Source organism: Balaenoptera borealis (genome assembly GCF_965194805.1).
Source record: "Balaenoptera borealis genome assembly, chromosome: 1".
Taxonomy (NCBI): Eukaryota; Metazoa; Chordata; class Mammalia; order Artiodactyla; family Balaenopteridae; genus Balaenoptera; species Balaenoptera borealis.
In genome coordinates, this window is record NC_138860.1 from 164,590,010 (window position 1) to 164,615,462 (window position 25,453).

Below are 25,453 nucleotides of genomic sequence, written 5' to 3' on the forward strand. Positions count from 1 at the left end.
TACTAGAGTAGCTGAGGGTTTAGGAAACTGAGTGACCCTGATCACCGATAGCTGTAAATGTTCTTCTGGAAATTAAAGTAATAATAACTATAGCGACCACCACTGAGAGCTCACAGTGGGCCAGGTGCTCCATGCTTGGTCTCATTTAATCTTCGTGACAAATCCCGTGAAGTAGAGACTGCAATTATTTCCACTTTACATGTGTGGAAACTAAGGCTTGGTGCATTAAGCGGGTTGTCCAAGGACTCACAGCTAAAGGAGTCCAAGGCTGGCCCAGGTCTGCCTTTCTCCAAAGCGCATGTTCTGAGCCATGGTTCTCAGACTTGAGTGTGTGTCCAAATCACCTGGAAGGCTTGGGGAGCCCCCAGATTGCTGGGCCCCACCCCTGAAGTTACTGATTCAGTAGGTCCTGGGGGGCCTGAGAATGTGCATTTCTAATGAGTTCCCGGGTGAGGCTGAGACTGCTGGACCAGGGACCACCCTTTGGGGACCACTACTCTCATGATTTCTCAGAAATGGTCAGGATCTGGGAATTCTGTGGCTATGGGTCCATTCATTCATGTATTTGTTTAGTAGTCAATTGCCGTCAATCAGTCTGAAAGCCCGGGGTGTTTTGCTTTCCTCCGGGCCCTGGTTCCCCATCGCCCAGCCCTTGCCTCCTTCCAGGCTAAGTCTCTGAGTGATAGATTGAGCCTCTAGTGGGGCCTGAGTAAGGACAGAAAGAAGGGGTTGGGTGGGAAAGCCTTCTGCCTCCTGGGCATGGAGCCCCAGTAGCACTCCCCCAGGCCCTGGCCTCCCCTGTGCCTCTTCGTACTGGTAGAAGCAGCTGCTTAGTGAAGAGCACAGGGAGAGGAAACAGACTCCCCTCTGGGATGTTGCTTCTGGCAAACTCAGTCTTCCTACAAGGTCACCACCGGGTATTTAGAGTGTGGGGAAGGTAAAGCATTGTCATAAGCACACTAGGGGCTCTCTGGGACCCAGTGTATGTATTCATGAGGGCGAGCAAGTATGTGAGTATGTGAATACCTTCACGTGCGCGTGTAGCGGTATATAACGTGTGAATGCACATTCGCGTATGCATGTGTGCACACGTGTGCCCATGCACAAGAGTCAGCCTGTCTGGGTGCTTGTGTGTCTTTATGCTTGGACATGAGTGTCTGCATATATGTACTGACCAGCATATGTGTGCATGTGTCTCTGTGATCTGGGCATGCGGATATGTGCCTATGATTGTTTACAGGTGTGTGCCAGTGTCTACATGGATATGTAGGTGGAGAGTGCACGCGTGTCTGTCTGCTTAAATGTCCCAACAGGTGTGCTTAGATAAGTGTGAGTGGGGGGATGGGCGTGTGTGTGTGTGCGCGCGCGTGTGTGTGTGCGCGCGTGCGCCTGCTCCCGCCTATCCGCAGGCTACGGCCCAGCCCTTTGACTGTGCCAGAGCATCCCTCATGCATTACAGATGAGCCCGTCTCTAAGCAGGGCTCCCGATCAAAGGGAAGCAGCATAAATAAGCCCAGTGCAGGCTCATTGCCACTGATTGGATGCCCTTGCCTCCCTCCATGCTAAGATGCTCAGATTGGCTTCCAAGAGCCCGGTCCCTGCTCCCCACCGAGCTGCTGTCCTCGGCATCAAGCATCACCTCCCGCAGCCCGTTCCACCCTCACCCGCCTTCCCTGCGAATGGTGCAGCGAGGAGGGCAGGGGAGGGACACGATGCTGCCACCCAGCTGGGATGCTGGGGCTTCAGGGCCCAGGCTCACAAGGGCCTTTGGCCAGAAACAGCAACTCCACATCCCCCTGCAGGACCAACTCCCCTTCCTTGCCCTCCTGATCACCGATGAATTCCGCTTGCTCTCTGGCCACCTTGTCTCCTGCTTTAATTCAAACGAAAGCCCTGTTGCCTAGGCTCCCTCCCATCAGCAGCAGCGGTGGGACTGTAATGTAGGCAGAGAGGAACCTGAGCGTGGATGCATTAACCCCACCTCGGATGATGAGCTAGAAGAAGAGACCCTCCCAGAAGGTTGCTAGACAAACTTACTTCCTCCCTGCCCCACCCCCAGCCCGCCCTCCTCAGTCATACCTCCCTCCCCAAGCCCGTCCCCTCCCCCACCCCTGCACTGGGCCTGGGGGTGGCCTCCTTATGGTCACTTTCAAGTTAGAGCTGGAAGGAAACCTGAGTTTAACCTAGAGAAACAGAGGTCCCGAGGGGCTGGGTGAGTTGCAGGTGATCAAACAGCAGCTCAAGGATCAATGGAGCCGGATGTACGGTCAGATACTTTGTCTGCACACACGCTGCCCTCTCCCGCAGCCGCTCCAGGGTCTTCTCCTGGAGGGGTGGTCCTCTCTCCCGCCCGTGAGTGTATATGGCTAGACTGGCACTAGGGTTGAACAGGAATCAGCTCCAGAGGTTGCCATTGGATGTCTAGGAGACATTGGCAAAGTCAAAATAATAGTAACATTTATTGAGCACTTACTGTGTGCCAGGCAACGTTCCAAGTACTTTACCTGTATTCACTCTATCATCCTCATAACGTCCCTAGAAGGTTGAGACTATTATTATCACCTCCATTTAACACATGATGAAAGGAAGGCTCAGAAAGTCACCTGAGTTCATACTTCTTGCCTAACGTCACACAGCTGGTGAAATGCAGCGCTGGGATTCGAATCCAAGTAGTCTGGCTCTAATGCCTGTGCTCTTTGTCCCCGTGTCCATATTGTTTCTCTAAGGAGCCAGCCACAGCCCAGGATTTCCTTGGGGAAGAGTGAAGCCGTATCCCCAGCCTAGAACCATCCTGGAACATCGTAGTTGCTTAAATAATTCACGTTGAGTGGATGCCGTTGTTGAATTAAAGGATGGAATTAAAAGATAGCAGAGGCCAAGTAAAGCAAATACAGGAGACCATGCTGAGGACAGGAACCCAGCAGATAGCACCCCTGAAGGTTCCAGAGCACAGGGCAAATGAACTTCATTTCTGCAGTTAGCATGTTTCCTGGTTAAGTTGCAAACTGTCTTAAAAAGCCCCCCTGGCTGAGAGTGGCACTCGAGGGAGAGAGCCCATTCCCATCCAAAGATGACAACAGCAGGAAGCGAGACGCTGGTCTCTCAGGGGGGCTCCAGATCCCTCGCCCCCCCCCCCCGCACCCTGTATCCGGGGAGACGCGTGGCTAGTGGCAGCCCATCATTCCAAAGGAAATTTCATTTGAAGAGTTGTCAGGGAGCAGCAAACATCACAAACAACGTCTCCTGTGTTGTCCTCCCTCCGTCTTGGAAGATAAAAATTAATTAGGAGAAGAAAAAGGAGGCCTCTGAAAGTGTTGTTTGGCTGTAAAAATATGTAGGCAAAATGTAAAGGAGGACGTTGGCAAAGCGTGTTCTTGGCGGGGAGGGCTGGGCAGCTTTGAAGGCAGAGGATGTCAGAAGACAGCTTCTCCAAGGATTTAGCCCTCTTTGGTGTTGCGGTGGGAGAGACACATCACATGTGGGAGGGACTGTGTGTGAGCGACAGCCGCTTAGGAAAGAGAAAGAGCTGGGGACCAAGAGTTCCAGGCTCCCCAGGTCCCTGGCACCGGCAAGCCCCACCCCTTGCACAGCTTTGCCCCATCCTAGCAACTGAGCCTGGAAGGTGCCTGGAGGGGCCATTCAGTCCATCTCCCTACCTTCCAGCTGCTCAGCAGACTCTTCCCTGGGCTGGAAGGCTCAGGAGGTGCTCTCAAGCTCAGCTCCCAGTTTCTCCTGACATGTCTGCTGGCCTCTCTGATACAGCCTTAGCCCTGCTTTCAAGCAGAAGCAGGATAGGAGGACAGAAATGCAGTGACCAGGCAGAATTCATTGTGGTGCAGCCTGGCGCAGTCAAGTCACATCAGTCTCAGAGTCAGACAGACCAGGACTTGGGTCTTGGCTGTTGTCTGTGCTGGGTGACCTTGGATAAGTCACTTCACTTCTCTGAGCCTCAATTTGCTCACCTGGATGACATGGATACTGATTCCCACCATGCAGCAATTAGCAAGGAGATTCAATGAGCTACTGTATATACAGTGATTAGGCCAGTGCTAGGCACACAGTACATTTAAGGCAAAGACTTTCTCCTCTGGATGCCCCTCTCTTTGGCTGACCCAGAAGATGGGCAAGCCGGCTGGCCCCTTTTCTCCTTTTGCCGTGTAGTCCCCTCCTGAGGCAAGGGTTTAACTGGAGTCCCATGGAGAAGCTCCAGCCAGTGGACACCTGGAGAACCTCTCTTCTTCCAGGTCCCTCCAGATTGGGCCTGGGGGCTTTGTGGAGGACATTGGTGCCTCTATCACAGGATGGCTGTCTACCTCTGCACAGAGCTAAACACTTCAGGGGGAGCCCAGAGGTCCTCAGAATAGAAGAGACCCAGAACAGGCAGGCAGAAAGGCAGCAGAAGGGGCAGGGGAGGCCCGGGGATGATGGGAAGTTATTGAAAACGACTCAGTTACTGATGACCTCTCTGTGCCTCAGTTTTTTCACCTATGAAATGGGTATAATAATAGTACACCCCCCCCTTGTAGAGGTGATTATTGAGATGATTAAATGGGATAATTTATATAAAAAACTTAGAACCATACCTGACACAGAGTATGCATACAATAAATGTTAACTATTTTTATTGTTTATTCTTGGTGATACACAGCCCTGTTCAGCCCACAGATAGGATTTTAGGGGACGCACATTTCTTATATATTTGTAATTAGTGGCCAGCATTTTAAAATGGGGAGATTTTTGCATTTAAAAAATTCACATATCCAGCTTCTCGAGAATGTGAAAGATGGAGGAGCATAGCTGAGCTGGCTCTCCTGAAGAGAGACTGTCAGGTGCCAAGAGGCGACGGCCCTCTCCAGCTTATCAGAACTCCACTCAGCGGTCTTTACTTATTTACCGTTCTCTGCCTGGCCCGTCTCAGCACTGGAATTTTCTGCCACTGAGTACTATGTCATTTAGTTTCTATAGAAACTCTGCACTCTAGAAATTATTATCCCCAATTTCTAGATGAGAAAACTGAGCCTTAAAGAGAATAAAGGAGGCTTAAAGACAGAGAATGACGCTAGCCACTTAGCAAGCACTTCCTAGGACCCTGGCTCTGTGCTAAGCTGATTCCCATTTTACACATGTGGAAAGTGAGGCTCAGAGACGTGACATCACTTGCCTGTGGTCACAGGAGGAGCTGGCATTTGAACCCAGCTAGGTGTGACACCAGAGTCCATGCAGTGGGGCCAACCCCTCCCACCACCTCCATCCCCAGCCTGCAGCTCTCACCTCCTCACTCTCCCCTGCAGGGCCAGCCTGTAGCCCTCGCCTCCTGACTCCCCCCTGCCAGGGTCAGCCTGCAGCCCTCACCTCCTAACTCTCCCTTCAGGGGCCAGCCTGCAGCCCCCGCACAGGCAAGCCTCAGGGGCACGTGCAGACAGCAGAGGCAGCTGCTGGGCCAGAGGATCAGCAAGTCTGCCCTGGCGAGGTGGGCAGAGGCAGGGGATTCAGGGAGCCTCCTGGTCCCCATGAAAATAACCCAAGAGACATGATTAACTGCTCTGGTACGTGGATCTGATAAGGCCAAAGACTCCACATCCAGGGATAAGAAAGCCAGTTAATCTGGAAAAAGGTCTCTTTTCCAGTATGGAAAATACCCAAGGTCTCACATGGAATCACATTGCCTCCCCACACACATTCCCTGAGATTCAGCTCTCTTTGGAATTGATATATATTTTTATACATATATATATATACCTATATACATTTTCTTGTACAGAAATGTTAAATTCTCAAGATTAAATATCTTCAGTTGGAGAAAATCAATTTACTTCTTTGAGGAGGCTAGAATTGAAAGTCGTGAGTCTGAAACTTACTTTCTTGCCAAATTCACTGATAAAAAAATCCTCTCCGTCCTGGCATGTCGCCCTGTATCGGCTGCTCCAAACAATTCCATTAATTGATTTGAGTGACTGGCCCTGAAGCAACGCTTATTAAGGTTCCCACTGGAGCTGGGACAGGGAGGATGGCATTGGAACCGTAGGTATGTGAGACTCCATTCCCTGGGGTGGTAACTAACTCAGGCCAGTGACGGAACTCAGGCATCTTGTGACCAGGCCCAGGAAGATAGGAGAGGGGACTGAGATTCCAGGAGGGTCCCTGGCTGTATCCCTCCCTGCCTCAGAGGTGCCACAGGGAAGCTTTTCAGGGATGTTCTCAGAATCACAGAATCACTCAAGGACAGGACCTAAGGGGAATCAGAAACCATCAGTGGGTTTTGTTGAAAATGGGGATCCCAAGATATGAGACAAACACAGGGGGTGGCCTTTCTAGGGAAGAAGATTTCAGACCCATCTGTCTAAAGGTGATGAAGGTAATGAATTAGTTGACACTAGAGCTGGGAGAGCAGAACCTCTTGAAATCAGCATCACAGCCAGCTTCCTGCCTTATCTTCACTTCTCATCTTAACTGACCCAAGCTCTCTGGTGTCTTCTTTACCCATCTTCCCCATTCCATTCCTTCACCTGCTTCAAGCTTTCACGTGTCTCTCCTCAAAGCCCATCGGCTTCAATACCAGCCTCTCCCTCGCCAGCCTCCAATGGAAATTTCTATCTCCATTTATGATGGGGTGTTACTGGGAAGAGCGTATTATTTTGATGTCAGGCAGGCCTATGTATAGGAGGAACGGGGTGTTGGGGAGAGGATGCAGGGAGGCGTTTGCAGAAAGAGGAGAAGTTCTCATCCTCTTCTGAGACAGAAGGAGCGGGCCAGGGCTCCCTGTGTGGTTCATTTTCAAGTTACTGTTGGCTGGTTGTGTCGGAGAATGAGTGGGTGAGATGGGTGAGGTGTAAGGATGGATGGATGGATGGATGGATAAGTAAAAGGCTGGATGGATAGTTGGATAGTTAGTTGAATGAATTAGTGTGTAGATAGTGTGTGAGTGAATGGGTGAGAACATGAACATGATGAATGAGAGGATGGGTGGGTGGATGGATAGGTAGATAGATGACTGGATAGATGGACGGATGCATGCATGCATGCATTAGGAGATGTAAAAGGAGCCCTGATGGCCTCATACACTCCTAATTCCCACCTCCAGTAGAAAAAGGAGAATTTGGAAAGCAGGAGAGACTGGGATGGAAAAGGAGCTGAGGTGCTGAAATCACTGATTGGAGAATAGTATTTAGTTACAATAACCAAGACAGCAGAGGCCATGTGTCCCTGCCAAGCAGTGATGATTGGACTTGGATAACCTGGTTAGAAGAAGAGTTGGAACTGATTATCTGAAAAAGCAACGATCTTGGGAATAAAAGTAGCTTGCGTCAATATGTGTGTAAGAGAGTGTATCAGTTACCTATAGCTGCATAACAAATTACCCCAAACTTAGTGTCTTAAAACAACAACATTATGACCTCACAGTCTGTGGGTCAGGAATCAGCTTGGCATAGCTGGGTCCTCTGTGCAGGGCCTCTCACAGGCTGGGATCAGGGTGCTGGCTAACACTGTGGTCATCTACAGGCTCCGCTTCTAAGCTCACTCACATGGTGGTTGGCAGTATTCAGTTCCCCCTGGGCTATTGGGCAGAAGGTGTCCGCCTCCACTGACTGTCGGCTGGAGGCTGCCCTCTGTTCCTTGCTATGTGGGCCTCTCTATGGGGCAGCTCACAGCATGGCAGCCAGCTTCCATCAGAGCAGCAAGCCAGAGGAGCCAGAGAGAACAGAAGCAAGACAGAAGTCACGGTCTCTTGTAACCTAATCTCAGGCATGACATCCCATCACTCCTGGGGGCAGGGGTTAAAAGCAGGTCACTGAGCCCAGCCCACACTCAAGGGTAAGGGATCACACCAGGGCATGAATCCCAGGGATGGGGATCATTGGAGCCAGTTCAAAGCTTCCGACTGTAGAGAATCAGGGCGGGAAAAGTAGCAGAGTGAGAATGGACCCAAGGGAGAAGCTGGAGAAGGCAGTCTGGATATCAGAAATTATCTAGAAAAATAAGAAATGTCTGGAGAGTCAGAAGAGCTGGACATCAGGAATGTTCTTAAGGGCAAGAGTAGCTAAGTGGGGGGGGGGGAGCATCTGGGAGCCATGGGAGGATGGAGTAGCTGGGGAGCAGGAATAGCTGATAGTGGGACAGGCTGAGGACGGCAGGAGCGGGCGGCAGCCAGCTTGCTGCTCCGATGGAACCCACTGAGGGCTCTGGGCATCTGAGCCCTTCCAGGCCTTCAGCTTCAGGGCAGATGAATTTGCAGGAGGGGAGTGGCTGCTCGTCTATGAAGGCGCCCTCAGGCCCCGTGCCCAAAGGAGGCATCCCTGGCACTCAAGAGATTCGGGGCTCAGGTGGAATCTCGAGTGGGGTGCTGCCTGCTGCTCTGGGGCTCCCTCCTCCCCCAGGCGTGCTTGGGTCTCCAGAAGCCAGTCTTGGAGGGGACAGCCCTTAGAGCTAGGAAACACCTGGAGAGTAGAAGGTGCACGTTCCTCCCAGCCCCCTCCCCGCCGCCACTCCTGGCAGTCACAGCTTCTCCCCCCGCCCGCAGCCCCGCGCCAGCCTGCGTGAGCACACCCATGCCATCACGCACACTGGAGCTGGGCCGGGTGCCAGTCAGACAGGCTGACATCACAAACAGGCACAGCCAGACTTGGAAACAGCCAGGGACAAGGAGGCCTGCAGAGGCGCCTGCTCCCCTGGGATCAGCGGAGGCAAGGCTGATCCCTGCTGCCAGCAGGCAGTAAGTTCCCAAGAAATCTCATGAGTGCATGCACCCAGGTCTGCCCAGTCTCCTCAGGCAGCAAGAAACATGGAACTTTGGCCCCCTCTCCCGGCCCCAGGCCCTCTCTGAGTCTCCCCAGCCAGGTGGGGCAAGCACAGCAGCCCACCCACCAGGCCTGATCTTAGGGATGCTGGTTCCGTATTCTTGGAGCAGCATCCTGCCCAGGGCGCTCTGGAACAAGAGGCTGAGGGGGCCTGTGGACCACCTGCTCTGACTGCCCCCACTCTCCTCCCCTCTCTGCAATTCTCACCCTGCTTCTCTTTTACTGTTTTGAAGGAGAACAGACAGGAACACTTGCCTCAGACAAATCTTCCCCTGGAGCATGGTACATAGAGCGACCCGCTTGCAGTGGGAGTGGGGGGCCCAGAATCCACCGAGCTTTGCCCTCATCAGCCCCTGCCCCTCCCCCCACCCTCACAGTGGTTTCTGTGAGGCAGTGCAGCTCTATGGTTAGGAGCATGGACTCTGGAGCCAGATGGCCTGGGTTAGAAGCCTGGTTTTGCCACTTTGTGTCTGAGTAAATTAGGCAAATTGAGGCACAGCTAAACTCAATTTTCTCATCTGTAAAATGGGGCTAATGACAGTACCTGCTCCCTATGATTGCTGGGAAGAATCAGTGAGTTACTACAGGCAAAGCACTTAGAACAGGACCTGCACATGTTTAATTGTTTAATAAATCTTAGAGAGAGAAAATTAATTTTGAAAAGAACAGCCTGAAAAACACTTGTGCCATGGCAAAGAGCCAAGGGTTTTCGGGTAGGTTGGCTTGACTCTCAGCTTTATGACTCAGCAGCTGTGTGTTTGGGGACCTATCCTCCCAGGCCCTCAGTTTCCACATCTGAGCAATGGGTGGCCCCCCCTCGCTCTGAGGACTGTGCACAGAGTTCAGTGGCCCGGGCCCTGCTAAGGGGTGAGCTGGGCTTGATCCCTGTGGGCTCAGTAACTGTGTGTGCATCACCGCCCCTCATCCCTCCCCGCGGCCCAGAAATCCAAGATCTCCACTTTCGAGAAGATGTGGGCCTTCATGAGCAGCAAGCCCTCGGCACTGGTGAAGAACAATGAGGAGGGCATCCAGCGGACGCTGACGGCCGACTATGCGCTGCTCATGGAGTCCACCACCATCGAGTACGTCACCCAGAGGAACTGCAACCTCACCCAGATCGGGGGCCTCATCGACTCCAAGGGCTACGGCATTGGCACGCCCATGGGTGAGCACGGGGCTGCAGGCGGGAGGGTGGCGGGTGACAAAGGCTGAGCGAAACCACCACATCCGCTCATGTGCACACATGGCCTCCTGCTCCTTCTCCCACGTCACCCCACTGAGCCTTAAAAGGCAGCATATCCTCAGCCCAGAAACAAAAAGGTAGAGCCACAAGCCTTGTGAGGTCAGCCTTGGCCTGAGCAGAGGAGACCTGGGCAGGCAAAAAGGTGGGGGGTCAATTCAGAGGTCACGCCTCCTCTCCCTGACCTCACCCCTGCTGATGCCGCCCAGATGCGCTGCAGGCCTATGGAGACAGGGATTCATAGGCAAGACTCTCCACCCCAAATCGGGACCCTTCCACCCAGACACCATAGGTGGATTTCAAGAGGGGCCTCCTGGCACTAGGGTCCCCCTTTGGATGAGCATACTGAGAGGCCCAGCGATGGTGTCTGGCACGCACCAGGGTACTGACAGGGGCGCACAGGTGGACTAAAGGCTGCTGACAGCCAGGTTCCTCTCTCCCCCACTCAGGCTCCCCATACCGGGACAAGATCACCATTGCCATCCTGCAGCTGCAGGAGGAGGACAAGCTGCACATCATGAAGGAGAAGTGGTGGCGGGGCAGCGGGTGTCCCGAAGAGGAAAACAAAGAGGCCAGCGCCCTGGGCATCCAGAAGATTGGGGGCATCTTCATCGTCCTGGCCGCCGGGCTGGTCCTGTCTGTGCTGGTGGCTGTGGGCGAGTTTGTATACAAACTCCGCAAGACAGCAGAGCGAGAGCAGGTAAGCCCCCAGGAGCTGGGGCCTGCGCGGGGAAGGGAAGGAGACGGAATGGGGTCTGCACTGGTTTCAAACCCCCTACGTGCCAGCTGCAAGGTGGTGTCTGACCCCATCCCCACCGTAGCCCACTCTGAATCCGGTCCACCAGGAAGCCCTGCCAGCCCCACCTCTGCACTGACTCCGAGCATGTTTTCCCCTCACTGTAGCTCCACACTAGGCCACACCCATCCTCTCCAGCTGGACCATGCACCAGCCTCCAGTCTGGCCTTCCTGCCTCCACTTTTCCTCTCGACCAGCAGCTCTCCATACAGCACCCAGTGCCCTGCTTAAAACTTAATTCAAACCATGTCATTCCCTCCCATAAACCCCTCCAGGGTAGTTGCGGAAGCTTCGTGATGCTTACATAGGGGTTCATTATACTCTTCTCTCCACTTCTGCATATATTTGGAAATTTCCATAATCAAAAGTTTAACCAAAAAAAAAAAAAAAAAAAAGAGTTAGGAGGGCCGGCCCAAGCTTGCTAGGTTCAACCTGTCTGATTAATTCATCAAGTGTGGTTAGGTAGTGGTTCTGGGTCCCAGTAGCAAATTGGAATCACAGGGAGAAAGGGTTTTAAGTGCTAATACCCTGGCCTCAATCCCAGAGACTGTGTTTTAATTGGCCTGTGGTAGAGCCTGGAATTGGCTTCTTAAGAAAGTGTACAGGGTGATTCAAATGTGCAGCTTGAGTTGAGGGCTACTGGGCTGCGGGGAAGCTCCTCTCACAGCGAAGTTCAAAGGGATTCAGGGCAACTGTGGAAGGAGATTGCAGTTAAGTCATATGTATACGGTGCACTTACACATCCATCCAAAATTAAATGGAGTCCTTTATAATCAGGAAGCTTGAGTTAGCAAAGAGGAGGGGGCAAAGATAATTCTGGGTGTTCAAGTTCACATGGGTATAAGAAAAGGGACATGTTCCCGTATTGCTGGGGGGAGTCCAAGAGGGTAAGTTTCTGGAAGGTAACTTTGCAGTATGGCCAGAGTCTTTAAAAGTGGCCACGCATTTTGACCAATTTCTCCTTTTAGAAATGCACCCAATGGAAGTGGCCAAGGACATGTGCAATTTTATTGACAAGGTTGTTTGTTGAAGTGTTAACTATAATGTGAAAAAACCTAAATGTCCTATAATAGGGAATGGTTTAAAAAATTATGATACATCTAAAAATAACAATCAAATTCTTTGGGTTACATTAGAATTACATTACAATTGGAATGAGCTCCAAATTCCACCGAAAAGCCTATGAGATCTGGTCCTTGCCCACGTCTCCAACGTCCTCTTTCCCACCCTCCCCCCTCACTTACTCTGCTCCATACACACTGGCCACATTTTTAGTCCTTAACCAAGCACATTTCTGCCTCAGGGCCTTTGCACATGCTGTTCCATCTACCTGAAATGCTCTTCCCCCAGAGCTCCATATTCTTAGCGTCTTTTGGTCATTCAGCTGAAGCTCAAGTAGTCTTCCCCACCTATTCCCCCTCCCCACCCCACTCTATCCCATTTCACTGCTTTATTCTCTTAATAATAGTTATCCCTCTCTGAAATTATTTGTTCACATGTTTATTATGTATTTCTGTCCCATCATTAGACCATGGGCTCCTAGACCATGGGCTAGGACCTTATCTGTCTTTTTCACTGCTGTGTGCCTAACACCTGGAACAGTGCTTGGCACAGAGTGGGTCTCAGTAAATAGTCACAGAATGAAGAAAGGGAGGCGAGGAGGGATGATGTCTGCATTTAGTGGGGAAGCAAGGGGACACTTGGCAAGGTCACACAGCTGGTAAGAGGCAGGGACAGAATTCAAAGCCATGTCCCCCTTCCCCTTCACCACACAGCCTACCTACAAACTGTCTGAGTGCTGACGCCCGGGCCTCCCTGGGCAAGTTGAGGCATTGATAGCCCCACTGCCTTCTCGACAAGCTGCAGGACAACCTCTGGCAGCTGGTCTCATAGGAGCCACTGTCATCAGATACCTGTGGGCAGTGCTGCACTTGAGCTGTCCCTCTTGGATATCCACAGGGACCCAGGCCAGAAGAGGCCACTGCCACCAACAGCCCTACAGGGACCTGCCTCCCAGTTGAGAAATATGTACTGAACTTCCCTGAGTGGAAGCGCGGTGACCCCTCCCCTCAGTTGGAAGCCCTTCCAGCAAGGTTATCCATATATTCTTCAAATGTTTCTTAAGCACTGACTCTGAGCCAGGCCTAAAGCTGGGGGCTGGGCTCATAGGGATGAAACTGGCTGGTTCCTGCCTTCAGAAGCTAGTGGAGAAAAGTCAGGCGGGTAAATTCCTCAGACATGAATGTGCATGCCAATCAGAGCCACAGTTGGCTCATCAGTAAAATGGGGCTAAGATGATACCACCTTAGACTCCAAACAAGGACGTGATGTTTTGTAGGCTGCTACTCAAAATAATCACCTTACAGGGGGCAGGAGGCAGGTGGGGTAAACGTGTGAGGGAGGGCCGGTAGCTTAGCACAGGCTCTGGGAGGAAGGGGAGGAGGTGGCTGGAGTTGCAGGGTCGGGCCTCACCCATGTGCCCCTTGCCCTCCCACCCTGTACCCCCACCCCAGCGTTCCTTCTGCAGTACCATGGCCGACGAGATCCGCTTCTCCCTTACCTGCCAGCGTCGGGTCAAGCACAAGCCACAGCCTCCCATGATGGTCAAGACTGATGCCGTCATCAACATGCACACGTTCAATGATCGCCGGCTTCCGGGCAAGGACAGCATGACCTGCAGCACATCGTTGGCCCCCGTGTTCCCCTAGGCACAGGTGGGGCGGGGACCGCAGGCCTGCAGGCAGGGCGGAGGAAAGCAAAGGAGACTGGAAGGAACATCCCCAGTCCCCATACTGGGCTTGGGGACCAGAGCTGCTGCCTGCCTATTGGGCCAGGAGTCCTCTGCCCTTACCTACCAGGAAACCAGCAGGCCCGCAGGCCAGCTGCTTGGGCTTCACCCTCATCTTGTTTCTTCTATGGGTTTCTAAAGCTGCCAGCCAAGACAGCCAAGGCCAAAGGAAGCACATGCCTCTCTCAGGCCAAACTCACCTGCCCCTCGACTCTCTTCTACAGTCAGAAGTTTCTACCATGGCCCTGCAGGGGCCAAAGAAAATGGGAAACAGCTCTTATATTGCCATTCCTTCCCCATGAGCCCAGGCCTCCTGGAACTTGACTGTGAGACCAGAGACACAAACCTTGGGTACCTTAAGGATCTTATAGTTTGGCTGCCAATGGGAGCTGAAGATGGAGATGGCCACCCCACATGCCTGGGCAGAAGGAAGACTTCATCCCCCAGGGGCTGCTTATGTGGTCCTGATCTCCTGGACTTGACACCGCCCATGGCAGCCCCTGTTTTGGCAAAGTTGAAGGCAGAGAGCCCCATTGGGGAAAAGAGGAGTTTGGAGTCTGGGGGAGAGGAGGATGCACAGAGACCGCCATTTTGAATTATTCTGGACAATGTCCCAATGGGTCCTACTCCTCTAGGAGGTCTCTAGGAATGGAGGAGTACTCAGAGCAAATTCTTCCCCACATTCCGGCCAGAGGAAAGAAGACCCCCTGAATCTCTCGCAAAGGATGCTCAGAGACTCAGTCAGTATTTGAAGCCCAGAGGAACAGTGGATTCCATGTGGAAATCCCTCAGGCCCTCGAGCCTGCAGATTTTACTTTGCTGGTGACCAAGCTGTTTTCTAAACCCTGGTGGCATTAGGGAGCTTGAGCTCCTTGCCATCTACTCTTCAGCAGCTCCCCATTCCTGGCCAGTTGACCTTGACCTTCTCTGTCATCATGGAAGGAGGAAAGTAGCCTAGATTGAAGTGAACGTCATCACCCCTCCTCTAAAGAGGATCATGTCCTGTGGCACAGGCTAACTTTGGGGTAGATGGGGAAAGCCAGAAGGGCCCTTATGAGCACCTGGCCTCCTGGACTTGCAAAACCTAAAGATGGTCCCCAGGAAAAGAAAGTGTTCAGGAGCAAAATAGCCTCCCTGATAGAGGCCCCCACGGTGGGGAGGGAGAAGCTGCCTCCTGGAGAATTAACCAAAGACCCCACACAGAGACACAAGGCCATTATGGCCCCTGGTCTGTTGTCCAGAGCAGTTGGGACCTTGTGGGGTTTGCGGATTCAGCAGAGAAGTAGTAGCAGATGAGGTACAGTGAGGGGTTGACCAGGTGATCTGTGGGTTCCAGCTAGCTGTGACCGATACCCCAGAGGTCTGTGACTCTAAGATTCTGGGAGAAGAATGAGACATGGAGGGATTAGGAGCAAAGTGTCCTTAAAGAGAACACGATGGGGCCAGCAGGGCTGCCCATGGCCAAGGGCAGAGGGCAGGCTTTGAGCAAGGGAAAGGGGCCTGGAGACTCTGGACAGGGACCCAGGAGATACCAGCCACACCCCTCCACCACTCTCCTGTTTCTGCTTGGGGACCCTGGTTAGGGAAGAGCTACATTTAGGTCTCAAGAACCTTCTCAGCTGGGGTGAAGGGTAATCTCTGACTCCCCTTAGGACTCCCCAAGCAGGAGAGCACAGTGGACTCCTGTGATAAATACCGTCCCTCCTCCAAACTGAGCTGCAGGGCCAAACCGACTGGTTCCCAGAATCACAGTGGCTCCAACAGGCTGTGTGCACTGGTGGGAGAAGAGGGCTGGACACACCACATAGCCAACGCACGTCGTGATAGGAAAAGCCATGCTGTGTGAGCTCCTGGGTGTAGGAGTGTGTGTGTGTCTGTGTGTGTGCGTGCGCATATATGTGTATCTTTGTCTGTCTCATCTTTGGGGGCTGGACATGAAGGGCAAACTAGGGCAGGTAACAGAGTCCAGGCATGCAATAATAGGAGAGTCCTTTGGGTTCTGACGTGTGCGTGTGCATGTGTGTGAACTGGGGGTGAGGGAGACAAATATCTGGACCAGCAGCAGGACCCCATACATGTAAAAACAGGAGAAGCCATGTCATAATGGGGTTCTGGTGAGTATACATATGTGTGCATGCGTGAACGACTGTGTACGCTTGTGTGTGTGTGCGTTTGTGCACCAAATGGCAGAGGGTGGAGAACAGAATAACACCTGCAAACATTGCCAAATATGTTTAAACAGAGAAGCCATGTCATCAAGGGGTCCATGTGTGAGTGTGCGTGCGCATGTGTGTGTGCAGTGGAGGGTGGAACCAGACAGACACGTAGCACAGGGCAATGCATGTTGTATGTGAGAAGCCACATGGGACTGGCGTTTGTGTGTGTGTGAGTGGGCTCACATATGTGTTTTCAAATGCACGCATATGTTCCAGCTCACAGCAGGAGCAGAGACGGACAATCAGGAAGGCAGGGAACCAGAGTCTGCAAACACTTCTCTCGTGGAGAGATCATTGTCACAAAGATTTGCCGAGATTGCATAGGCATGGGCACGGGGAGACTGGCCAAGCGGAGGCGAAACACTGCTGGGGCTCACGGCCAGTGACTCCTTTGCTCTCGGTAGAGTGGCCCGTTTGAAGGGAAAATGACATTTTTTTGGCAATTGCCAGATAACCAGATTCTGTTGAAGGTATTTGCCGATTTTTTCTCACCAACCACAGACATGAACCACTCTCTTTATCCGGTCTAATTTCATAGCACGTGCCCACATCCATGTTCGTATCACACACACGTGTGTGTGCTTTTGTGTGTGACATGCCATGGATGTGTCATTTCTTCTGAGGCTATGCACATATATAGACTGCGATGGGAAGGGCGACAAGGAGGTGGAGCGGGTAGGAAGAGCTTCATCAAAGGAGGAGAGAATGCTGGAAATCAGAGGCACAATTCAATTGGGAAATCCCCCTAAAGGGACTGACATGATTTCTCGAGTCCTACACAGAGACGGGAGGACACGCGGCCTGATCTCGCCTCGCATTCAAGCCTTATGTCCGTGTGTGTGGATAATGTCCAGGCTCTGCCTGATGACCTGTTTGTCTCTGAGACCAGCCCAGCGTTCAGAGTGCAGCGGAGGCTGTTTCTGCCCACATGTGAGCTCTCTCTCTCCCCGGGGTACTGAAGGTGCCACTGCATCTTGGGGATGGGGGCCAGGGAGCTATTCCCAGCAAGGCGGGTCATGTGGAGTTAAAGTTCAGGCCCACCTGCCCGCGGACGAGGATCTGAGCCGCAGCAGGTGCACGTGGGCCGGGGGAGCACACGGAGGCACTGAGGTCAGTGGCTGGGAGTGACGGAGGCATCAACACTGGCTTGGATGGAGCAGAGATGAGACCGGCCCGAGCAGGTGCTGGACCGTCCCTGTCTGACCCCGCATGCCGGCCCTGAAGAAAAGACTCCCCTACCTTCTACCCCCATCCCCTACCCCCAAATGCCAGTGCCTCCCCTCAGCCTGATCAAAAACTGGCCACATTGAGGGGCAGCAGTGAAGACACACACACCCCGCTAAGACCATAGGGTCTGGGGCCGTGAGGGCTCCTTATCTCTCTCCCCTTGACCTGTATTGGTCTCTCTTCTATGGACAGTTAAGAAAACCCTGGGAGCTTTGTCACCATTCAGGTGGCTTCGAGTGTCTCTCAAGAGGGGTAAGGCCCCCTTGGCTGAGGAGCTGACTCAGTCTCTGAAGTGTGGGAGCCACCGCCCCGCAGCCAGGACTGCGCCTCTGCGAGCTGAGCACACGGGCTCCCCGCAAGGCCCCGGGCACCGGCGGAGGGCAGGTCTGGGCCAGGATGGAGGAGGGTGGCGGGGGTGGGGGGGGGGTGAAGGCTCCAAATGGTTGGAAGTCACTCCCCTCCTTAAACTCCAGGAAGTCAGAAGTCAGACGCAGGCACACGCCCACCCAGAACGGTGGGAAGCCCCCTCCCCCCATCTTCTTGCTGGCCTGCTGCGTGTGGGCTGGACGCCGCTGCCTCATCACTCAGTGTGAAGCCCACCCCTCCCCGAGCCCTTCCCAGCTCTCTGTGCAAACACCTGGAAATAGGACCCACTCTGGCCCACGTCCGTGGTCCTGTGTGGATAGCCAGCTGGGAAGGGCCTTGCAGTCTGGACAAACAGCTATATGGACTTAACATCTGAGATGGGCCCGGCCCCATGGACAGACGCAGGGAGTGAGCCCAGCTCTGTAGACGGGCCTCTGGAACAGACACATCTGGAACAGCCCCAGCCTGGGTGGACACATCTGGAGGGGGCCCAGCTGCTTGCCACGGTAGAAGGGCCCTGCCCTCTGTCCCCAGGCCAGTTTGAGTCGAGCCTTCATTTCAGTCCTGGCTTTACCCTGGAGTTAGAAGTTCAGCGCTGAGGCCATACGTGAAAGTCACAAAACTGTTTTTGATAGAAGGTTAATGTTCTGTACATTATATATATGAATGTAAAAAGATATATATATATATATGCTGTATGTATATATATATGCACAGTGTATATATGACCCGTAGCCCATGTGTATACGCACCCTTCCCCGCACGTCTGCACACAGTGTACATAACCCAGCCAGTATGGGTGGGGACCAGGTGAGAGATGGGGGCTGCAGCTGCAGAGTCTGGGATGGACGCCACCTGGGGCAGGGGCTGCGGAGAGCCCCGTGGGGGAAGGGAAGGGCCTGCGTACATCAGAGCTGCAGACCCTGAGGAAGAGGGGCTGGCGGATGGCCCATGTACAGCTAGTGCCTCCTGGGGATGGGCAGGAGTGGCCCAGGGGCCTTGGCTGCATCTGAGAGGGTCTGAGGCAGAACAGCTGGACCTGGGTCTGGGGAGCAACGTCACACCAGTACTTGGCTCCTGAGTCTATATGACAGCTCTGGTCCCAGGGCAGTTAGCAGGGAGCTGAAGGGCTGGGAAAGAGGGGCCCACTGCCTAGACCAGCTCTCAATACCTGCCTGCCCAGCCGCCAGGGAGGTGTCAGGCTCTGCCTGGTATACCCTAGAAGGCTGGAGTATTCTAGGTGGCAAAGGCCTCTGCCTCACGTTCTCAACCACATGCAAAGGCACAGCTCACAACTAAGGAAAACCCTTTTAAAAGAGAATGTCCCCCTGGGCATTGCCAGCATGCCAGTCTGACGTCCCTGTGCCCTTAGGTATTGACCTTATCACCCTCCCCTGTCTTCTAGAACAGACCTCAGATCACCCCACAGTGTGTCTCTGTTTTACAGATCAAAACTCTGAGGCCTCCAGCAGCTATAGACCCAGCAATTCCAGCCAAGAGTTTGTCCCACCTCAGACAACCTCCCCAGCCCCATTTGACCGCAAGGTCAGCTGTCAGGGAGTGACCGGGGAGCCAGAGATGTGAGCAGAACAGTGACATGGGGTGAAAGAGGCGAAGCCAAGAAGGCACTCCTGTCCGAGCACAGCCCAGTGCCGTCTGCCTGCCTTCTCTCCCCTGCTGCACCTCCCCCTGCAGGGCAGTTGGCAGGGAGCTTGCGCCCCCCTCCCACCCCCGCAGTACCCGCAGACCTCCACCCCTGCCGTGCTCGGATCCGTCTGTTCTTCCCATTCCAATCCTTTAGCTAGTGGTCCTGTTGCATCACAGGTCAGAGCATCTCTGGAGCATGCAGGAGAGACAAGGTCTGGAGTGGGCTTGCGTGTGGTCAGCAGCCTGCCCTCTGCTTCGGCCCCATGCATCAGACTGGTCTGCACTTAACTCTGGGTCTGCCTCTGGGGCCCTGGCCAGAGCACATCTGAACCCAGCGCCCTGAGCAAGGATCTGTCCTGACTCCAGGACAGGAATCAGAGGCTCCAGGGGCCCCCATGCCACTGTGCTCCAAGCCCCCAGCCCACCTCTGCCTGGGCCAGCTTCCTGGCTGGGCCTCCCATGATGGGGACTTGGGTTCCCAGCCCCTCAGCTGAGCCCCCAGACAGCACCGTGTGAGACCACTGTCCCACCACCCAGACCAGAGTGCCTGGACGCCCCCCCAATACCACTCAACATGGTTCCCACACACTGGTCTCTGGGCCATTCAGGGGATGCCCTTTGTGGACACGCAGAATTTCTATGAATATAGTTTTTTGTAAACATTTTGTAATAATTTGGGTTTCATAGTAACTGTGTTACTTGCCAATCATTCTAGGCTGATGTAAATAAATTTCCAAACAAATCCGATTATTTTCCTTTTTAAGACACTGTGATATATCAAAGTGCACAGTTTGCTGTATGAAGTAATATGGTTTTAAATTTTAAATAAAGAAATGTTTCTAGAAAACAGGGATCCCTTGAGATGTGTTTTCTGCTTCTCTTCTCTCTTTAGAACCAGAGGGTGCTGGCAGTTGAGTTGTGCCATTCACCCGGGGCTGACTGTGTCCTGGGCAAGGGACCCTGGTGACGAGCAGGTGGGTGACTCCAGCCCAGGCTCCTGGTTCCCATTTCAGATATTGACATGGGACATCAATATTGACATCATCTGACCTCTGTCTTCCCTTCTCTTGGGCACATTCCTCTCCAACTCATCTCCATCCACATAGCTACCTTGGAAGCTGCCAGGTCCTGATGTGACCCTGTCCCTTTGGCGACAGTTGGGGAGGCTGGGTGAGCCTCTTATCCAAACTTGGCCAATCAGAGATCTTGCCTGAGCTTTTTCAAACTGGAAATGAGAAAGCGTTCTGTCAGTTACTCTCAGGAGATGGAAACTGTACACATAGTAAAGGGTTCAGGGCAGGGCATTTTAAGCAGGAAGGGATTAGATACGGATATTTACAAAACCAATGAAAGATGAGGGAGCAAGGCCATGCTGGGCCTCCAGTGGCTCCCAGAACAATACAGAAGTGACCCACCAGGGGAGCGGCCCCCTCTGAGGCTGGTACTAGAACCGGGAGGCAAAACACACCAGAGCTACAATCCAGGGTTCAGAAAGCCTGGATCAAGAAGTTGAGGCCACCACTATCCCCATCACAATTGCTTGTCATCACCCAGGAAACGGTAGTGATGCCGCTGGAAAAACCTCATGTTCCCATGTCTGAAACAGCCCGTAAGGGGGCGGGAAGAGGGGTTCTGCCTCACTTCTGCCTTCCAAATCTCATGCAAACAGATTTCATTGGCAGAGACTAATTTGCATCCAGAAACTTCCATGCTTCCCTATGTACGACATCATCATAATCATAGTCTAATCAGCTGTGGCCAGGGGGAGGGGGGTGTCACATAATACAATCATGGTACTCAGGGTCTTTGCTTTAGGAGGGTTGAGAAGACTGGAAAATTCCAAAATACAGCTCTATGGATTGGGCAGGCCTCCTAAAATACGCACCCTCCATCATCTGAGGACTTAAATAACTTGTGTCCGAGTCCCAGCTCTACCACCTACTAGGTATATAACCTTGAACAAGCAGCTTCACATCCCTGAGCCTCAGTTTCCTCATCTATAAAATGCATGATCATGAAAACCACCTGCCCGTGGGGTGGTTGTAAGGGTTAAATGAGAAAAAGCAAGTTAAGTACTTATTATAGGGCTGGGCGTATCATAAGCCAACAAGTGACAGCAATTTTTATTAAGAAAAAGGAGGAGGAGAAGGAGAGTTAGCACCATGTGCTGAGCCCTCCCTGGGGGTAGAGTGGTGAGCAGTGAGGCAAGACTCCTTCCTCGGGGGACACAGAGCCTGGCCCAGAAGCCTGTCTGTGACACTCTAGGCTCTGGACCAGGGCGAGCCAGGCCTCTTGGGATAGCGGGGCTGCTCTGTCTCTGGATCGGGCAGCCTCTCTGGGAAGCCCCCGACTCTACCTCTCGGCCCATCTCCACTTGGCTGGCACTGAGATCTCTCTTTCCACGGCTCTGTCTGTAGGAGATAAGGAAGTGATGCTGGGCCTTGCCTCTCTCCCACCCCGAGGAGCAGGGTGTGCTTCCTCTCTGCCCACAGAGGGGGCGCTCCCTGCTCCTGCCCCAAGGAAGGAAATGGAGCCCACTTCACCAGGCACTCAGTACCAGCCAAGCATCGCTGCCAGCACTTTATACGCACTTCCCACGGACTGAACAACGACCCTCCGAAGGAGACACTGTTATATCCCATTTTACAATTAAGGAAGCAAAGGATCAGAGAAGTGCATGGACTTGCCCAAAGTCACACAGCTAGTCAGTGTGGCTTTCCACATGCAGAGCTGGAATACAAAAAGGGGTGATTTGACCCTCTCCACTCTCCATTCTGCTCCTCCCAGGACATTCCCCCTCAAGATGTGAAGCTCCTCCCTTCTCTGCTACCTCCTGAAGGAGGGATGGCAAAGAAGGGAGGGGAAGGCAATCAGGAGGCCAGGCGTTGGGGCGGGGGGGTGGGCCGCCAGGTGGCTGGTGTGGCTCAGTCCCCAGCTGCTGTTAGCAGGGCTATTTCTGCCTCTGCCTCTCCTTGATCAATGCCCTTCGTGCTCCTTCCATCTCCAGGCACCAGGACACTGGCTCCTAGTTCCAATGCACTGAGCCCCCAGGAGAAGAACCTTCAGGAAGGTTCCTCAGTCAGGGATCATTGTGGCAAGAACAGAGACCTTCTCCAACCGGAGCAAGAAGAGACTTCATTATATGGGGTCTGGTGGAAGCACAACCAAGCTCCTCTCTCTCTCTCTCTCTCTCCCTCTTTCTCTCTCTCTTTCTCCCTGCCCCCCCCAACCCTTTTCCTTGTTCATGGCAGTAAATAGCCACCCCAGATCTGGTTTCAAGTCCCCACTGCTCCAGGGCCCAACAGCAATGACCTAGTATGAACATGTCCCAATTCCAAATCACCTGCCACCCCTTCAGCAGAGGGCACTGGATGGGGACATTCTCAGCAAAGGGGTGTATCTGAGAACTGGCTCTAGACCTGCACTTCTCACACTTAAGCATACACATGCCCCGGGGATCTTGTTAAACCTAAGGCTCTGGCTCAGTGGGTCTGGGACAGGCCTGAGAGTCTGCATTGCTGACAAGCTCCCAGGTGATGCCTGGGCTGCTGGTCCGTCGCCCGCACAGTGAGTAGCCAAGCCCTAGAGGGGAGCAGTGTGCAGCATGGCCTCAGGGGACCCTCCTGCTCCAAGCTCTGAAGACCCAGGCCCATCCACCCCATTCAACAGCAGCACAGAGCTGGACCCGCCCCCTTTTAACCCTTCACTCGCCTCATCGGAAATGCTTATTAATTCAGTCCTACCACTGCACTGCCCTCTTCCTCCCTCTCATCAAGCGCTAGAATATCTAGGCTGGAGGGGACACCAGATCACTCAGGGCCCCTCTCTAGGCCTGATGACAAGCCCCACCAAGCAGTACAATCAGGGACGCAGGAGTTGAACTTGCTAGGCTCTGCCCCTTGCTGTGTCTTCTTCAAGCTTCAGTTTCCTTGCCTGCAGAAAAAAGAGGCTAAGACCCATCTCATAGGGTTGTTGTAGGGGTTCAATGACATTGTAGCTGCCTTGCACCTGTACAGCTCAACCGATGGCAGCTTTTATCGTGGAGGGAAAGTAACAGATAACTGGACCCCTCCCCAGTATTCCAAGAGTTAGAGTGGCAAAGGCACAGAGAAATCAAAGATGGCCGAATACTCAGTTTTTAAGTTCAAAGATCTGGGTTCTGGTGTAAGACCCAAAACATCTGGGAGGACATAGGATCCCATTCTCCTTCCACCACTTCCCAAATTAGGCCCAAGATTCCACAGGCTGGAGGAAGGAACCTGGGGAGGGATTGCCAGACAGAAACGGAGTCAGACATGGAGGGACCCCCAGGTTGCCAACCCCAGATGATTCCAGGGAGTGGACCCCATTCTCTACCTGCATAAGGTCAATACAGACTTGGGGACATACGCCCCGCTAGACATCCTTCTCAGCGACTCCATAAGGACAGCTTCCTTAGCAGCCAGGTGATGCCCGCTGGCCATCTTGCAAGAGTGAAGAGCCATCTGTAGCCTGAGAATTTGCTCAGAGCCCACGTGGCCAAGCCCTCTTTTATTGAATCAGGAAATCAGGGCTCGGTCCTGAACACTTAGAGGGAAGGTGATGGTGTGTCAAGGCACCTCCCCACCTCCAACCAAGTGGGACTAGACTAGAGATTTCCCTCTGAGCTGTGGAACAAGCCCCTTCTCCATTGTTTTATTCATCACCATCGTCATTATTGTGGTGGTTGTCATTTCTGCTCCCCAGGCAGTCATGTAGCCCTGGTGGCTTGGAGCTGATAGGCCAAGATGGTTCTGGAGCAGATTCTGATTAGGCTCCTTTTTGGCCTCTAGGTCTGGGGAAGTCCCATCCCCGATAACTACACCCTCAAGGTCAAGGGCTCCCTTCCCTTTGACCTTGGTTGTCTCACCCTTTCCAGAGCACAGAGGTCTGAGACCCGTGGAGCTGGCTTTGACCTCCCACAGGTCCCCACGAGCCTCCAGGTCAGGGACGTGCCCTCTCTCCTGCCATCTCCTGTGGCAAGGGCCTCTGATCATTCATGTCAGAATCAAGAACAGAAGTCCGATGGGACGGAGTAACCGCTTGAGTTAAGCCAACACCCCCGATGACGATGACTCACCAACCCAAGGATTCTAGTAGTAACACATCCGTTCCATGGTTCTAATTAATATAGGCACTCATTTACTCCTTTTGGAGTATTTAGCAAACACAGGAATGTGCTAAATGCTAGAGAGCAATGTTCTTAAAACTCTGGCCTGAATCATGAAGATTTTTCAGTGAATAAGGAAGCCATGATAGTTTCAAGGGAATCCATCGGAAGATCTTAAACTTCCATCTGTATTCTTTCCTAAATCTGAACTGCCTGAGAAAGAATCTGAAAAAGAAGTCTCCTTCAACTATGGGCCCTTCCCCATCTTTACTAAAGAAACGTATACTTTTCACCTCTTCTGAATCTTAATATGTGCAAAGTCCCAGAGTACAAAAACCTCCAGGGCACTAAATAAAGGAGTAATTCCAAAAAAAAAAAAAGAATCAGGGACAAGCTTCAAGGCCCTTCTGCCCCCTTAATTTAAGCAGGTGACCTTGGACCATTCACAAGACTTAGCTTCTCACCTGTGCTCTGGGGATGCCCATTTTGACTGCCTCAGGGAGCTCATGTGAGAATAAAAGAAAAATTTTCCTATGAAAGCACAAGTTAAGTGTGAGACATCAGGCTTACTACTATTCGTGAGGGTCCTTCTCTGCCCTTCTGTCAGTTTCCCCTTCTCCCTCATCTCCCCCCACCCCCAAGTCTATCTGGAGTGAGCTTGGAGCAGGAGGAGGTCAGGGCCGGGGCACACCGGGAGCTGCAGGTTGCCATTCCAAGAATCAGGCTGGGCCAGGGCACGCGGCTCCCCTGGGGCCCTGATGGCACTTCCTTGGGAAACAGAAGCTGAGTGTTTAAGAAGCATCTGTCATTATGGAAACAAAGTTGCCAGGCCATTTTTTCTTTTACTATTTTTACTGCAGTTTCATTATCTTATGCAAATGAGGCCGCTGATGAAGCCTTTCTGCAGGGTGGCCTATGCTGGGACCAGCTCCACCTAGGGGATTTAGTGCCTGCCTCAGCCTCCAGACAGGATCTGGGAAGAGGAGGCCCTGTGGAGATGCTTCCAGAGCAGCTGCCCCGCCCTGGAACACACGACTTCCTGCCAGACAAAGCCCCCAGGTCCTACTTCTGTCATAGGAGGGCCCTGGTCCTTTATTTCCAAAGACCTAAGTGTCAGCTCAGCCTGGCCCAGGCCTCTGTCCCCAATTCCTCAATAGCTGGAGCTCCTTGAAGACAGAGTTGCCAGTATCCAGCAGGATACAGGGGAAAAGATGGGAAGCAACTGGGATTCCATCCCTCCAGGGAATTCT

General features: G+C 52.9%; 1 protein-coding gene across 3 annotated transcripts in view; it reads left to right on the forward strand.

Annotated features, from left to right (window-relative positions):
• The window catches only part of GRIK3 (glutamate ionotropic receptor kainate type subunit 3), a 233,412-nt gene extending 213,490 nt beyond the window's left edge, over positions 1-19,922 (forward strand). For 2 of the 3 annotated variants that reach the window (XM_082387662.1, XM_082387663.1), the window contains 2 exons: positions 9,738-9,960; positions 10,485-13,289. In XM_082387662.1, the coding sequence (XP_082243788.1) occupies positions 9,738-9,960; positions 10,485-11,062 (801 nt within the window). In that variant the 3' untranslated portion in view covers positions 11,063-13,289. Of the gene's footprint in view, positions 1-9,737; positions 9,961-10,484; positions 13,290-13,344 lie in introns of those variants that run through there. The other variant, XM_082387664.1, reaches the window with a different exon arrangement.
• The last annotated feature ends 5,531 nt before the right edge of the window (positions 19,923-25,453 follow it).